This window comes from Branchiostoma belcheri, unplaced genomic scaffold (assembly GCF_001625305.1).
Source record: "Branchiostoma belcheri isolate BF01 breed outbred unplaced genomic scaffold, Haploidv18h27 scaffold61, whole genome shotgun sequence".
Taxonomy (NCBI): domain Eukaryota; kingdom Metazoa; phylum Chordata; class Leptocardii; order Amphioxiformes; family Branchiostomatidae; genus Branchiostoma; species Branchiostoma belcheri.
In genome coordinates this window covers 432,575-448,399 of record NW_017804254.1, presented here as the reverse complement: position 1 = coordinate 448,399, position 15,825 = coordinate 432,575, and the positions used below count along the sequence as shown (strand labels likewise).

The following is a 15,825-nucleotide window of genomic DNA, read 5'->3' as shown; positions in this document are numbered from 1 at the left end:
TCAAACAGGAACCAAGTTGGCAAAAATAAATGAACAAACTACCTTTTGCTTCCATAGTTTGGTGAATCTAGTGTCTGGACATGAAAAACAGATTCGTGACGTCATTCGTTTGGCGCGAAACAAGGCGGCTGTGTGTGGGGACGTATCCAGGGCCAAGTCATGCTTACACTTAGCAAACAATGAATCATCAGGACACGAAAACAGGGTCAGCTGTTTCGGGTGACAGACAGGGTTCCGGGGACACATCCGGCAATACCAAAAATGCATTTAAAACTATTAAGTTATGAACTTTCTGAGATGGAAATGGATTCAAAGGATTCTTTTTTGGTACTAGCTATCTGGTCACCAGTAATATTATGCGACTGTGTCGTGTGGTTGAGCCGCAAAGTTTCAGGATCGCAAATGGGAAAAAGTGAAAGTAGTTTGTACACGATTACAATACAATGACCTGAGTTGACATACTAAGTTTTTTTTTCCTGGTAGGTAGCAGAGAAGATCAAACAAAACTAACGACGATAAACCGATCTCTGCAACTCCTAGATCGGATGGATGGTGATCGGTCAAAGATTTTCAAAGCAAAAATGTAGGTGTAGTGGACATGGAATTTCGCATTGCGCGTAGTTCACTCAGACAAACAAAGGCTGCGCTTTGATTTTTAGCATGGGTGCGTCTACACATTTGACTCGCCAGCACTAGCTGCTTAGGCCGGCAAGGAATTTAGACGGGCCCCTGTGGAACTTCCATTTGCCATAAATGACCTGGCCTGAATTGATTTAGTCAGTTGATGAAATATAACTTGCATAATTTTGATTTCATAATGAATTCTATTTGTAAAATTTCGCTTTCGTAGGTGTTGGACCCTACGCAATGTCTTCCGCACCCCCCATCCCCCATTAAAAAGGAGAAAACTTTAGTAACGTTACATATACATATACATGTACTATGAAGCTACCTGCAGTTTATAAGTGAGACATAGATGACGCTGTTTCACCGTGTTGGCTTGTCTCTGTTACTGCAGTAATACTGGTGTCCGCAAGGACAGATACATCCATATGACTTGTCAGCACCATGTACTACATTGCAAATTCAAGTCAAAGTTCGTGTTAGTAGCCCTCTTATTCATAAACAAAGTCTGTTCAGTGTTAGAGCCAGGCGCTAGTCGAATGCTGACGTAATACACCGCTTTAGAGTTGAATCACGTGATCCCTGCTGGTCATTTCCCAGAAAGCTGAGCAATAATGTTGTAAGTGTCGTGCATGACTGCTCTGATGATGACGGCACACAGCTCAGTCTGGATATATGTCTTGGCGGATACTGGGAAATAAATTATCTTCGTGGGAGTAGTATGAAATATGATCAAATGATTGGTTCAGAGGGACTTTGTGCCTTGAAGTTCCAGATGACGTATCATTGAGGTCATTGGGTAATCACGTGTGGGGAAGTTCACTTAATGGCGTTTCAACCAATGTGACGTTCCCCACATCTTGGAAAAAATATTAATGCGGTGTCCAACTGGTCTGTCCTTGGTGGCACAACATCTCCTTTGCTGGTGCACAGCTCCCAGCGGGAGCTCAAAGTTCCAACTCGTTCGGCAATTCCCGGCTACTTCCGGCAACGTCCGGTGAGGCATTCGGGTATTTCCGGTAAGCTTCGGTAAGAATGATCATAATGGCGCTTGTTGTGCGGAGTTGTCGGACCTTTGGATAGTTTGTACCGGGATTGTTGGCAGCTGAAGGACCGAGATGGCAGGCAGTAAGGACAAGAATAAGAAGAAGGAGCCTTCACAGTTGGAAAAGATTCGTTCGTGGTGGGAAGTGCCTGCAATCGCCCATTTCTGCTCCCTTTTCCGAGCGGCCTTCAACCTTTCGGACTTCGAGATCGAAGTGAGTGTCCGCTCTGTTTTCCCCCACTCAGACTAGAATTACTCCAGTTTCGCAACAAGTGTAGCGACTCATAATTTAATGCCGTACACTTGAACTTTTCTGAAGGCAAAAATAGGTGATTATGTACTATGGAGTGTAGCAATCGTTATCAGAAGGCTGTTGTTTCCATGTCCTTTCTTTTGCTTCGTGCCGCATTTGCTGTGGTCGGTGTGTCGTGACACAAAACATGCAGTTGAAAATTTTTTGTTCAAATTTCTGCTCCAAATCGCCTGCATTAGCATAACATTTGCATCGTGTTTGTGATCTTACCATTGACCCCCGACCTGGGTCACTTAAGTGTGGATACAAAACATGGAAAACAAGTTTGAGGAATGCCAGAAAAAACGGAGAAAGTTGTGGGGAAAGGGCGAAGCGAGCTCCGGGACGGGTGAGCGCTGGCCTTGCCTCCTTTTGTGCCTGTTCCGGTTAGTTCTCTCACGAGAGCCCCGGTTTGCCTCCTCCTAACTCCACAGAGCAGTATATTAATATCTCATTTCCATAATTTGATTAATATTTGGAAACGAGAAGGTCATGTGGAGGGGTTTTCTGGCGTTGCTAAGGTGCGGAAAGACCGTGAAGACGGCCCGGAACTCGGCGGCGCCGATCCCGGAGAAACATGGGGGACAAAATGTCGTTCGACTCTGAGCCGACCCAACAACAACCACCTCCATTCCACCCGTGTTTCTGTCTCCAAAACACCCCATTTCTTTCGTGTTTCTGTCAGACTTTCCACATAAAACCCCGAAAGAGTTTTTCTTAGTATTTTTGCGCCAGAACTGAGTAGTTCCAGGCCGTTATCAGTGTACAAACGTCGGTGTGTTAGACTTTGGAACTTGGCTTGGGACAAAACAAAAGCTGGTGCTGCTGTGCAGCCAGGAAGTGGCCCTGTAGTGCTGTTCACGTGCTTGTTCTCACACACTTACCTATGTTTTAGCTTCCCCTTGCCAAAAACACACGTTCCCACTGCCTACCTACCCTAATTTTGTTTTTCTGGCTTAACACTTTTACACAAATGTTAATGAGTTTTTGTTACAAATAGGTCAATTTGTGTAAATATACAATAGTAGCAATTATACTAGTATTCTGGAGTACATGTACATAGTTGTATGTATGAAGGTTTAAGCCCGAGCTTCCTGCACACGCCGCGTAGTATTTGCTGGAATATCGTAATTGTTGTGGTGCTATCATGGCGTTCGTCATTTCCTCGTGTTAATGTTGACTTTTGGATCAGCATGTCATGGCACAATGGCAATGTCAGGTGCCAAATGTTGAAATATTAAGATATCAGTTGATTATTTCTGGATTTATGCACAATTTTGCCGCTGGCATTTGTGCGTGTACTTGTACGTGCTCATAGACGCTAGATTTAGTACAGTGCAGATACTAGTACTAGTATTGGATTTAGGAATGAATATGTATGAATAAATTTAGTGCAGTTGGAAATGGTGCGAATGTATATCTGAATGGAGACTTGCCGCAGGGACAAATCTTTTAATATTTTCACATATTTTGAGTAATTCATTTAGATCTCACGTTTAAAATGGTCTTCCAAAGCAGTGGATATACTTGTAACATGTTTACATGTATAATCCAATTAGTTCCAGACAAGGACATTGGAACACAAGAAATATTATTAGCATACTAAGCTGATAGAGGAATACTTAATGATAATTGACATATCTCTTTCTTAGACTGCTCATTTCAAAATACTTGTTCCTGATCAGCTGAATGAGTAACATAACATTGCATGTACAATGTACCAACACCTTATTGAATTATATTTATACAATATAGTCAGTCCCTGCTTTTTTTAATGGCTTTTTATCTTGTATTTTAAGTTAAGTTTGTCCACAACGAGTACATGGTGAAATGATTTTGCTTTTGTTTGCTTCTGCTTCTGTATTTACAGTTTTCCTTTTGTTGTGACTATTAACATAAGTAATTTATCTGTCACTTGGGTGTTTGTGGGTGTAATTTTCTTCCCACGCAGGTGCCATTTCCTTACACCTGTTTCGCATAATTTTGGGCAGGATTCCAATTTGTTTGTTAGGAACAATATCCTTTCCCATTTAATCATAGTCCATGTTACTCTAGTTAAAAGTTCCATATTCAGTGTTGGAGGCTATATAGAGAGTGACATGATGTGTCAATGGCCAGAATTATCTTTTCTTCAAACTTGCAGGTCACATATAGTTGTAACCCTTGGCCTTCGACCTTTAGTATTGGCAACCTCTGTGAGCAAAAAATGTTATTACACTCGCTCGCTATAAACAGAGCACAGAATTTCCATGTGTTTACTGGCGATAGTCACAGCCCCTTGATCTTTGTATGCCTTTGCCTATGCCGATACAGGCATACTCATACTACTAGTCACAGACTCTTAACCGGTTAGACTAGTCAAGGTGATGATTTATGATATGTATTGTGTATCCCCCCTCCCCTTTGCAGTGTTTTGTATTTGCTTATCCTCTGCAGTTTTTCATACATATAGATCTACACTAACAGTCCTTAGGTCTGTACCTTTATCCATAATCAAAAATCATTACTGTGATGTAAATATCCACACTTTATTTTAACTTTGCAAAAGTTACATTACGAAATTAATAGAATTATATCTATTAGACAAGTGAAATATCTTTTCATTCTGTAGTTGCACTCTATGTAAAAATTATTCGTTATCTTGCATTATGTATTATCAGACATGTAATTTATACCTATGCATGTTTTTTTGCCACTCAATCCAGTAGCAGTGAACTAAGCCCGGGCACATGACATATCAGTCTGCGCTGATTGTGTTATAATGTCACAAACCAAAGGATTACTGATAATACCACTGACACACATTTAAAGACCAGCTGAGACTGTCTGAATGTTTTAGAAGTCCAACCAACATGGGCACGCTGGGCTGTTGGAACGTAGTTCTAGCATAGTATAGTAGCTCTTGTGTGACATTTATAATCATGAAATCAGAATAAAGACTAAAAGAGATAAAATTTTAGAAACTTCAACCTGCATTGAAGTAGACAGAAATTGTGTTATACATATAGACTGTATATGCCACATTGGGAAATTTCATGGTGTGATGTAAACAAAATTGATTCCTGAACCTATTTATTGCAGTTGACACAGTTAAAAATAGCCATGGAGGATATATATATATAGCTTAAACCTTAGCTATCATAAAATCTCTGAATTGTTATTTTTTGTTTGAACCAAAAATTAGGTGTTTGGGGCGAAGAAAAATGTGCATATGTGTGGTGTTTTGTATACATAATAAGCACAGAATCTAATAAGTCATGTCTTCAGCAACTATTCCGAAGTCAGTGTTGTCAAAACATAAGGCTCATTTGCATATTTCCATCTTGCTGAATTTCTTTGACACCATACAGTCCAATCTGTAAATGGTTGAGAAACTGGATGTAAGTAACATTGTTTAGAATAGCCCAGTAGCATGCTTAAGTTTGATATCCTGCAAAATAGTTTTACCACTGTGACAATTGTGACAAAAGTTCAACCTAACATCAGTGATAACATTAACGAAAGCATTTTTGTTAGCCTTCAACATGATTCAATATGTGTTTGCCAAATAGGTAGACTCTATAGGCTTCTACATTTTAAAATTGTATACAAGTGAATTGTGAGATTCAATTTTAGAAGCAAACATCAGATTACAGGAGGCTGGTCAAGCAGACAACCATGTACATGTACCAAGTTCATACTGTTCCTGCACTCATCAGCACCATTGTGCAAGTTTTGAAAACATGGCACCATACTCAGCTGTCTGTCAAAGCAAGGATCCCACAACTTCTCATGTTGGCAAAACATACTCCAGGCTTACCAATGTGTACTTGTTTCTTGTTTTGTCCCATGGTTGAAGTCTATTTACATCTGTACAGTATAATATTCACCTACCTGATTGCTCCGTGATTCATGTTCAAGTCAAAATGATTCAATTAATGTTATTTGTGGGTTTGCTTTTGTAATATGATATTTTACGTTTTTTAGAGAGCAGAAGATTTGCTTGTTTTTACACAGAATGTACTACGTAATGAAGTTTCTTGGTCTTAGCCTTCTAAAAAAATCAGACATTTTGAAATATTGCTGTAGTTAGCATGACAATATGATTTCATCATTTATGTGATGTGCGTCTCAGTTTTTTGGAAAGCTAAAGTATTTAGGTTGTCAGAAGTTCATATTCCATCCTTCATGACATCTTCATGATGCATATCGTTTATAATTCATAAAAAAAGATTACAGCTTATGATAATGCGATATCTTCTACTCCTAATACAAATACACTTATGTAGTATTCATTTTAGATTTATTAGAATAAATATTAAGATATATTACGACGTACAGTTGTGTCTAAATCTTCTATTCTATCCGTCCGTTCCCTATTTAAAATATTTTCCTCACACTTGAAGTCTTGCTTAAGATGCATAACCAATTCCCTCCTTTCAGCGCGGATCTGCCCATTCCAACCTGCATCCCCTTTAAATCCCCTCATCTTGGAACCATGTCAAAGTCTTCTCTCCACGGGAACATTAGATTCTTGATGACTGGTCCATTTAACCTTCAGGTAACGCTAACCCAGCAGGCTAAATGATAAGACAATGAGTGATAGCATGCCCGCCACATCTCTCTAAATGGCTGTTTTGGGTTTGGGGTGATGAGCAGTCCAGGCCAGTATTTATGGATGTGTCTAATCTTGCTGCCACAGCCTACTAACCCCAAATAAAAAGGCTAGCAAGGTCAACGTGATTTGTGATGTCTTGCTGAGGCGTGTTTGCACTCTGCAGAGTTGTTCCAGCTGGGTTGTATGTGGTTTATCTGTTGCTAGTGCTCAAAAGTGCTGTATTTAGATCTTCAATAAAGGAAGGTATGGTTGATATAGTACAGAGGTTATATATACTGCTAGCTTGTTTCATGACACCCAAAGGGCCTTCTGTTGCCAGGTAGATGTTAGTATTGGTAGTAATAAGGATGTTTTACCATTGAATTTACCAAGTTAATTAAGTACGTCTTAGCATTGGGAGTATATAAGCCATCTGTGTGGAACACTGATAGGTTGACATTGCCATTAGGCACTCTGGGATTAATACAAACACACTTATATTTTATAAATCTAGAATTCATTTTAGATTTATTAGAATAGGTTTTAAGATATATTACGACATACAGTTGTGTCTAAATCTTCTATATTAATTTTGCATACACCACAGAAAGCGCTATAACTTTTATGTAGTGTAATGAAATTTGAAAATACTAAAGGTATCTTTAGAAAGACTAATATAAGTACATTCATGAATATTGATCTTCTTATCATGAAAGGATAAGCAAAATTGCCAGGCTTTCCAAGAAACAGCCATGCATTGCTGGTACTATATTATGTTTCACCTTACAATTGCAAAACTAATACTGTACTAGTACTAACATAGCAATGTACCGTTGTTTGGCAAATTGTTATTGATGTGTTGTATTACGAACTTGCCAGGGACCTCCCTAAACAATGGAGCAGTGGAGCTCCTCCACCCAGTCCTTATCTCAGCTCCACCCTGTTAATTTTCAAAACTAGTGTTTTTACACCCTTTTCCAGGGTTCTTTGGTCAAATTTACCGATATTTCGCACCCTCCTCCATTCTGTCCTAAATTTCTGGGGAGATCCCTGCTTGCTGAGTACTGGTCTGTATGAAAATCATCTTTTATATGAATATTGTGACTTCATTAGTAGTGTACTGTTGTCGGTAAGCGATAAACACAGAATGCTAATGATGTAGTTTATGAATAATTTATAAACAGTACTATTGCCTGCAGCTGTCAGTAGTCTGCGCTGGGAAAGCATTGTTTTGTTTCTTTGTTGTGATACATGCAATGCTCGTAACATTTTTTTTCCTACAAATATGTGATCAATAATGACACAGAGCTTATTAGTCTGCAAAAGTGAAGTTTTCTGTGAAATCTAGATTTTTTAAAACAATTTTCAGCAGGTTGCAACTGTACATTTCAGACATTGTAACTGTATGGTTTCACCTTCATCTTACAAAAACAAAAACAAAAGTAATGTTTGTCGTGATAATGTATAAGGAAGTTCAAGTACAAGTAAAGTAGTTGTCACCTCCTTCAAATCAACTTCCTCAGTTCCTGGCAACGACTTTGGCTCTGGCAGAATTTACTTGCCCTGACCTCCTTATCTTTATCGCCTTCCTTTACGCAAGATATGCCAGATTTGTAGATCACAGTTGTAATCTACAGGGAACTTGTTTAGATTCCTCAAGGCATGATACACTGTGAATTATACTTTGTTTGTGAAATATTAGACGTGGAGATCATCAATATAATATTCTATAACATTGTGAAGTGAAATATATGGCTATAGTAACTAAGGATGATAACTGATCACTATTTTTAAGCCATCATGACCTGGGTCACAAGGTCATTGACCTTGAGTTTACACTATCCCAGAAGAAGACATGGTCATGTGACCATTAGTCACTAACAACATGCCTGGTGATACAGACGTTATTTACTACCAGCCCAGCTTTATATGGAAACGTAGTCATCGAGACATTACTCATAACGGGTGAATAATCTTATGGTTCAGGGAAACCCGACATAGACTATACAATGGCTCGTAACATAAATGTACCATCCTCCTTTGTGGCAATGAAAGTCATCCAAGGTCCACTGTGCTCAAATAAGGCAATGTCTGTTTTGCACAAATAGAATACTACATAGTTAATGTTGAGCACCTGTGTTGTTGCTAGCACAAAGGTGCATGTACTGATGTAGTTATGCAATGCCTGGTGCAACCTGCAGTTTATTGACAATGACACACAAAGGTGTAGATGTTGAAAAAATGTTATGATGCAATGATGGGAAATAATCAAGACAACTTCTAACTTGAAAGTAAAATGGTTTGCCTGTCATAATTGTTCCTAAAGGAGATACTGCACAGTTAGCCGTGTCTCCAGAAATAATCGTAATATCCAAATCATATGTAAAAACTATGATAAGAGAGCCACAAATTATTGGTCATTGTGATTTTGCCTGACTTCTAGTTCTACCAAACCTTACATAAACTAGCTAGCTAGGCTGGTAGTACATGTCTGATGAATTAACTACAAACCACTCCCTATGTAATTATAATTTCACACATAGATAATTTCAATTCACCCCAGCATTTAGATTGGCCATCCCTCCCTCTATTGCACTGTTTAGTTAAACAGCCCCAAAAGAAATCTACTTGAGATCTATATAAATAGAAAGTTTTTGTTGAAGGGCTTTTTCTGTACCACAACCCACTTTCACTACACTAACTTCAGACCCTGCATAAACCAGCAGTCATCCATATATTACCCATCAGACAGCAGTACAATGGTCAGGCTTTCCAAGAAAACTCCATTGCATCCTGTTATTCATGTTTTCTGGTTGATTTCTTCCAAGCACATTTAGAAATTTCATTCCATTTTGCCAATGCACAAATTACTGTATACAAACTATGAGATATAGAATTCATTTGAAACTGAGAGTAGCCAAAGGTGTCCATTGGTCTATCTATTGTCTTACTCTTTGTTCAGCTGGTTGATGCCAGCACAAGGTGAACTTCAAGCCCACAATCACAGACACACAAGGCCACTGCAGCCTGTACCAGTCAAACTGAGGAAGTAGTGCTTCAGGGGGGTGTCCGGTGTGGTCTGGAATCTGAGACACTGCTCTCTCATGGTCATGATAGATTTGTAACACAAACTTACATTTTAGAATAATGCACTGTAAGTGTACTGTAGGTAATGCTATGTGTTCAATGAAACCTGTAGGAAATTGCGCAGTCCAGTTTTTTGTTTTTAAGAACTTGATTTATAGATCAATTTCCAGCATATCCTGTGGCAGCCTGTTTTTATTTCGATATGAAGGATGAAGCGCCTGAGGACAAATACTCCAGCAGATAAAAAGCTTAAAATAATCTACAGTTGTAGGCATCTGGGACCATAATTACTACCACATCTTATGTATGTTCACCCTCTATTTTAAGGATGGTATGGTCTTACTAAAGATATTTCATGAACAAATGGACTGGCTTACTATAAACATAGGGGAGTGTTTTCTGAAGGTAATGCTTACAGCTATGAATAGCCTTGAAGCATGGACATGTGGTTCCTGTTGCTTGTATCCCAAGGCTCCTTACTCCGGCAGGGTTTTTCTTGGGTGGTAAGGGGGATTTGGAGTGATGTTTTGTCTGAAAAAGTTTGTTTTGGCTCAAGATTAGCCTTGTTAAGTGGGCTAACCAGGGGTTAGGCTAGTGAGAAGGAGAAGGTTAAGTATACAGACCTGACAACTTCTGAGGAACAGCTACTGCTTAGCTCAGGGTCACAGATTTGTGTTGGAAGACAGGGATAAGGATTAAGCAAGGCTGATGCTGACACAATGAAGGATTTCAAGACTTTTGAATACTGGGAAAACTTGCTGAGACCACCAAAGCATGGTTATTACAATTTGTAAAGATCACAAGACTATACTCAGGTACATGTAGCCTTTTGTATTTGTGTAGGTTATAAAGATATAAGGGTGTAAGTGTAGACAACAGGATGGATAATACTAAGTTACAGTAAGTAGCTAGAAAAGTTGCATTGTTGCAGTGATAGGTTTAGAAACTGGACTGGTGACCTTGCAATTCGCAATTGCCTGTTTTGTTACATACTGATAATGGCACTGGTTGAGCCAAGATCGTAGTACACGTACTGTATTTCCTCGAGAATATTCTGTTGTAGGTATGTTTTGACTTTTAAATCCCTACTCATGGATGCCATCGCTTGTGCTACTTTGCTATGCAAATGGTAGGAAAACAAAGCTGTTTTGCTTTATGGACCTTTTAAAATCAAGGTGATAAAATGTTGTCTGCCTTTCAGCGAGTAATTCGTAACAAATGGGATTCAATTAGGCCCTGTACTTTTAAATCTTTGCTGACATTTTGTAGCATTATGGAACATTTCACACAGAGGAACACGTAAAAAAATTGTGTTTTCCGTGGCGTGAACACAATGCCCCAAACATGCCATAAAGTAGCTTTCATAGGAGCTGTAAGCTGTAACTCGTGAACAGCTGTGGTGGTTGTGTCCTCGCTGTGAGTGAACGACATTAGGCAATTTGCAGGGTGAGGTTACAGTTGGGTCTGCATTGATTCTGTTATGGTAGAAGGACAGCTGAATAGTTTAGCCCGGTGCCAGCTGTTGTAACCACTGCCATAGCAGAATCAAGGACGGCCCTAGAGCAAGGCCATCGCTGTATCAACTTTTGACCGTAAATCCTTATTTGAGTGCAGGGCCAAGTAATGTGTGCTAAATACAAATGTACCTTTTACTGAACATTAGATGATACTAATTACTACATCAAAAATACTATACATGTTCCAAGACTCCAAAAGCAAGTATGGTTTGTGTCCTCCAATCAGAAATTCCACAATATGGAAATAATGAATGTGAAGGACATTTTTTGGGTCATAGGTTCCGAGATTCAAGGGCATAGGTTCAAGATCAGGGTTCCTAGAATAGAAGGATTAAGGCTAAAGCCTAAAGGAAATATCTGTGTTAATTTACCAAGCTGTTGACATTGAATAATTTACTACTTTTATATGTACATGGTGTATATTACTTATTACACTTCATCATAAATATCATAGATGAGTGATTTTATTGTTAGTCTCAATATGTTTCAAAAGTTGTTTTTGTTACCTTTGCTGGTTGGAACATAAAGGAATCGTTCAGTTCTATCTTGAGTCAACATGAATAATTTGTGCCAAATAACTAATGACATAAAAATTACAAGTTAACATGTATATGTGTGAAATCTGTAGGAAACTATAGGAAATAGCTGTCAAATTCACTGGTGGCCAGATTTATGACTCTGGGTCACACAAGGTCAAGATCAGGGTTAACTTGCCAACGCTACTCACCCATTAACACATTATGTTGGCATATACCTGTTATATATTTGCCCTTGGGGGGCTTTTTGTAACTGTATGAACGTAACTTACCAGTGTCAAACTGTGGTAATCTGATAGTTTATTTCTGTGTTGTTTTGAAATCTGTATGTATTTTTAAACACAACATTTAGATTAACTTAAAAATGTAAACAATGACTAGAATAAAAAAAAAAAACAATTTCTAATCATCACAATGCTTCAAAAATAGCATGGATTATACTTATAGACATAACATGTGTGTAAATTAGAGAAGCAGAATAATTAGACTGTTGGTAAGAAGACCAAACCACATTGTGAAGAAGTATCACTGTTTTTAGGTACAATTTTGTATCAATGGAAATGTGCCAACAGCAAGGCTGAAAGCCCTTGTTAAGTCCTCACAACTAATCTGTTAATCCTCTTTGCAACAGTGTAATTCACATCAGATATTGGCCGATCAGTTTGCAAAGGGTGGATAAAGATTGCCATAGGCAAAGTTGAACAAGTGTGTAGAAATAATGTAGTTTATAATTATGTGCTTACAAAGATGAGATAAAGTACTGTACTACTATCAGGAAGTGTCAGGATTTGAGTGAAGGATACAAATAGAAACTCAAGACTCAAAATGAGAATTATTATAGAATCACAGACTATATTACAGTCTAGTTCCTTGGCTTTGTGTTAATGGTTTATCCATGCATGCATCCATAAATACATGTGTACCTGAACATGGGTTGCACCTAAGCTCACGTTCCACCTATTCTATTCTCCCTAAACACTTCACAGGGAGTTTATATATAGATAGAGCAGTGAATGCGTGGAAGAAAAAAGACTGGCAGATTTGCTGGCAGCTGTGAGAGGCTGTTCCCTTGCCTCCCTAGGGGAGCTGCTAATTTTGAAGGTGATTTTGAACATGATCCAAAGGGACCCTGCATGGATCACTGCCAGCCTTGTGTGTTCACACAGCCCAGCTGTACATGTAAAGTACCGGTTCTGTTACATGCTGCACATGTATACACATTTGGCAGTGAGCTTGTTATGCAAAAATCTTTCCTTTTTCAGTTGTTGAACCTTTTTTTCTTGGCAAGGGGCATATGTATTTTGAGCTGTCAGAATGGGCATTGGTATTGCTTCTTGTTTGTTGAAAACAGATCATCAACTCAAGAGGAGGGAAAGGAAACAAAGATGTGATTAATTTTCTTGCCCAGCATTCATAACTTCATATTTATGCTAGAGTTGTTTGAGCTGGAGGGGACTGTACAGTCCCACGGTAAGGATTAAATATCTCCCAATGTACATAACAACAAACAGGTACACTCCAAATTTGTCGTGGATAGGATGCAACTAGAATATCAAAGCCTATATGCAAGTGTATTCATTCATTTCTTTCTTTTGTACCAGATAGATAATATAATATAGAGTACAATTTCAAAAATGTAGATGTGCTATATATTTTTTAACAGACCAATTTGATCTTACTGAGATATCAACGTGCGATAATACTAGGTTCAAAGGATGATAAAACTGTGGCTTTGAATTGATGCTGTATATTATTATGCCTTTTCCTTTCAACCTTCTGTGAGGTTTGACGGGCACATTTTTTGCTTTTCGTTAAGTCTTTGACACTGACAGGACCTAGGCCAAAGGTTTTGATGTTAAATTCCCATTGTAAACCCCCCAGGGAATACTCAGGTGTATTAGATGGGATTTGAAAATAGTAACATCGCCATTTGTCTACAGATGTCCCCGCCCTGTTGTAATATAAGAACAGTCATGACCTAAGCCAATGGCTAAGGCCTGAAACGTAGCATTAGTGCCTGCTGTTACATAACCTGTGCCATATGCCATAGCAGAATGGACAGGTGGAATTAGAAAACACTAACATGCTTTAGGACTGTTCCACTAAGCTGAAGGGTGCCGGGACACTTACGTTTTCTTGTCGGCATCATTTTGATTGCTTGTTTTATATCAAGATATCTTTATGTACCCTTTCATTTTAAAACACATTTTAGCTCCATTGAAAGACCATCAAAAAGCCAGAAACTGACAGGTTAATAGCACAAGCAAGCATTTAGAATTGAACTTAAGTTCTATCCCTACGTAATAACCTAATTTTTTGTGTGAAGTGAGACTGACCTATTGGCCTATGTTTCCCATTACTAAAGCTGTCCATAAGTTATCTGTCCTGTAATGTGATCATTGCGATGCCAGTGTGTTTGTTTGTTTAATAGTTAAAACCACCAACTGATGAATACAAATTTGTCTATGTGTATTGACACCGTGAGTCCTTTATAAATAAAAGAGTATGTCTTAACATGCAGAAAATTACAAGCTGAATGAAATCTTGCGATGAAAATTTCATGTCAATAACCGCCTTGTCCAAAAGTACTACGAACTGCATAAATTGAAATGTCAAATCGTCAGTAATTATCTGTGTGGTGAGAAACTCACTAGTAAGTCATATCTGTCATGTGTATGGTTGTGCAGTGTTGACTAGTGAGTAATGTGTAGTATTTGATTACCTAACATTGCAAACATACATGTATGGAATTGAATTCCTTGTCAGCGCTGAGTGATATGATACAGAAGTTGGTTTATTCTGTGATGTTGACGTCTACACATCTACACGTCTTTACAGGAGTTAGAAGAGGCACTGCTGGCCGATGAAGGCAGCTGCGATGGGGACACGACGCACGTTTTCCTGGCGGACCTGATCGCAAGGTTACTGCGGGGTTGTTACGGAAGGAGAGATATCGGGTAAGTAATTATGGCATTACCATTTGTATCGCAGGGTTCTTCATGTTGCATCAATCATTCAAGAGCTGTTGTGATCCAACAAATCATTTCCTTAGGCTTGAATCTCAAACTGCTGTTTACATTTTAAACATTTTTTTTCCCAAAGATTGCCTTGATGTAATGTTTTTCACCACTCAGTAAATTTTCGCACACAAAATTATCTGGTGATGATATGATGGTAACCTGCTCTGTAGCGTGTTTGAATATGTAAATTGCATGTTGTTATTGTTGCGCATGGCAGCTGCCCTTGCCCTAGTTGCTGAGGTCAGGAGGTGACCTACATAACCCCCTTTCCCACCAACCTGCCATACTGGATTAGGATAATCAGATCTCTCCACTCATTGGTGATGGATAATTGTATTAACATACATGCATATGGATGTTGTATATGCTTTTCTATGTAGTAAACACAACTGTAGGTCAGGTTTCCCCTACTATTAGTAATAGCTAAGAATATATACATGACTCAAATGTAGCTGCTTTAGACTGAGAGATTTGACCAGGTAGGATCATAGGGTCATGGCAGAAGGATTTTTCAATTTTCCTTTTTGTAGGGCAAGTTTTGCATTTGCTACAGTGTATCTACTAACAAAACCGGTACTGTTAATGTTATATATTCTGACAATTGATTTGTCATGTATGTACATCTCACTCTCAGTCTTGAGCATTCTTTGAAAGCTTCTGACAGTTCTATTGATCCTTGTGTTGGAATGCTCACCATGCCTCCCACTGCACAGCACCACTCTTCAGCCCAAAATAAAATTACACCAGAACACAACCCCACAGGTCAAGGACAAAATGTTCAACAGGCATGAGTTGGTGGCATCGAACCAACACTATAGATTCCTATTCAATGCTGCATAGACATTAATGTAATGATGCCTACATGTACATGAATAATGTTACAGTTGGCAGATGGCAACATTGAGATATTTCTATCCCTTTCGTCTGTTTTCTTACATGTGTTTCGAAGAAATACATACAATACTGTTCAAGCCAATAGCCACTTTTGGATATTAGCAGTTTGATGTTGCTAGTTGAAGTGAGTGGGCTTTTTACATGTATAATGTACCAATGTAAGGAAAACAGACCAGATCTGTGGCAGAAAATCATTTGAAATGAAAATCTGTTTCTTTATTTGGTTTCCAGTTC

General features: G+C 38.6%; 1 protein-coding gene across 1 annotated transcript; it reads left to right on the top strand.

The window, feature by feature from the left end:
• Positions 1-1,359: 1,359 nt before the first annotated feature.
• LOC109482950 (cat eye syndrome critical region protein 2-like) lies at positions 1,360-14,653 on the top strand. Its single transcript, XM_019785851.1, has 2 exons — positions 1,360-1,883; positions 14,516-14,653. Exons 1-2 carry the CDS (start codon positions 1,743-1,745, stop codon positions 14,636-14,638), a joined length of 264 nt encoding a protein of 87 aa, XP_019641410.1. The 5' UTR covers positions 1,360-1,742; the 3' UTR covers positions 14,639-14,653.
• The last annotated feature ends 1,172 nt before the right edge of the window (positions 14,654-15,825 follow it).

Coding starts and splice junctions, on each gene's coding strand:
- LOC109482950 (XM_019785851.1), top strand. CDS start 1,743: ATGGCAGGCAGTAAGGACAAGAATAAGAAGAAGGAGCCTTCACAGTTG. Junction 1,884..14,515: donor TTTCGGACTTCGAGATCGAA/GTGAGTGTCCGC, acceptor ACGTCTTTACAG/GAGTTAGAAGAGGCACTGCT.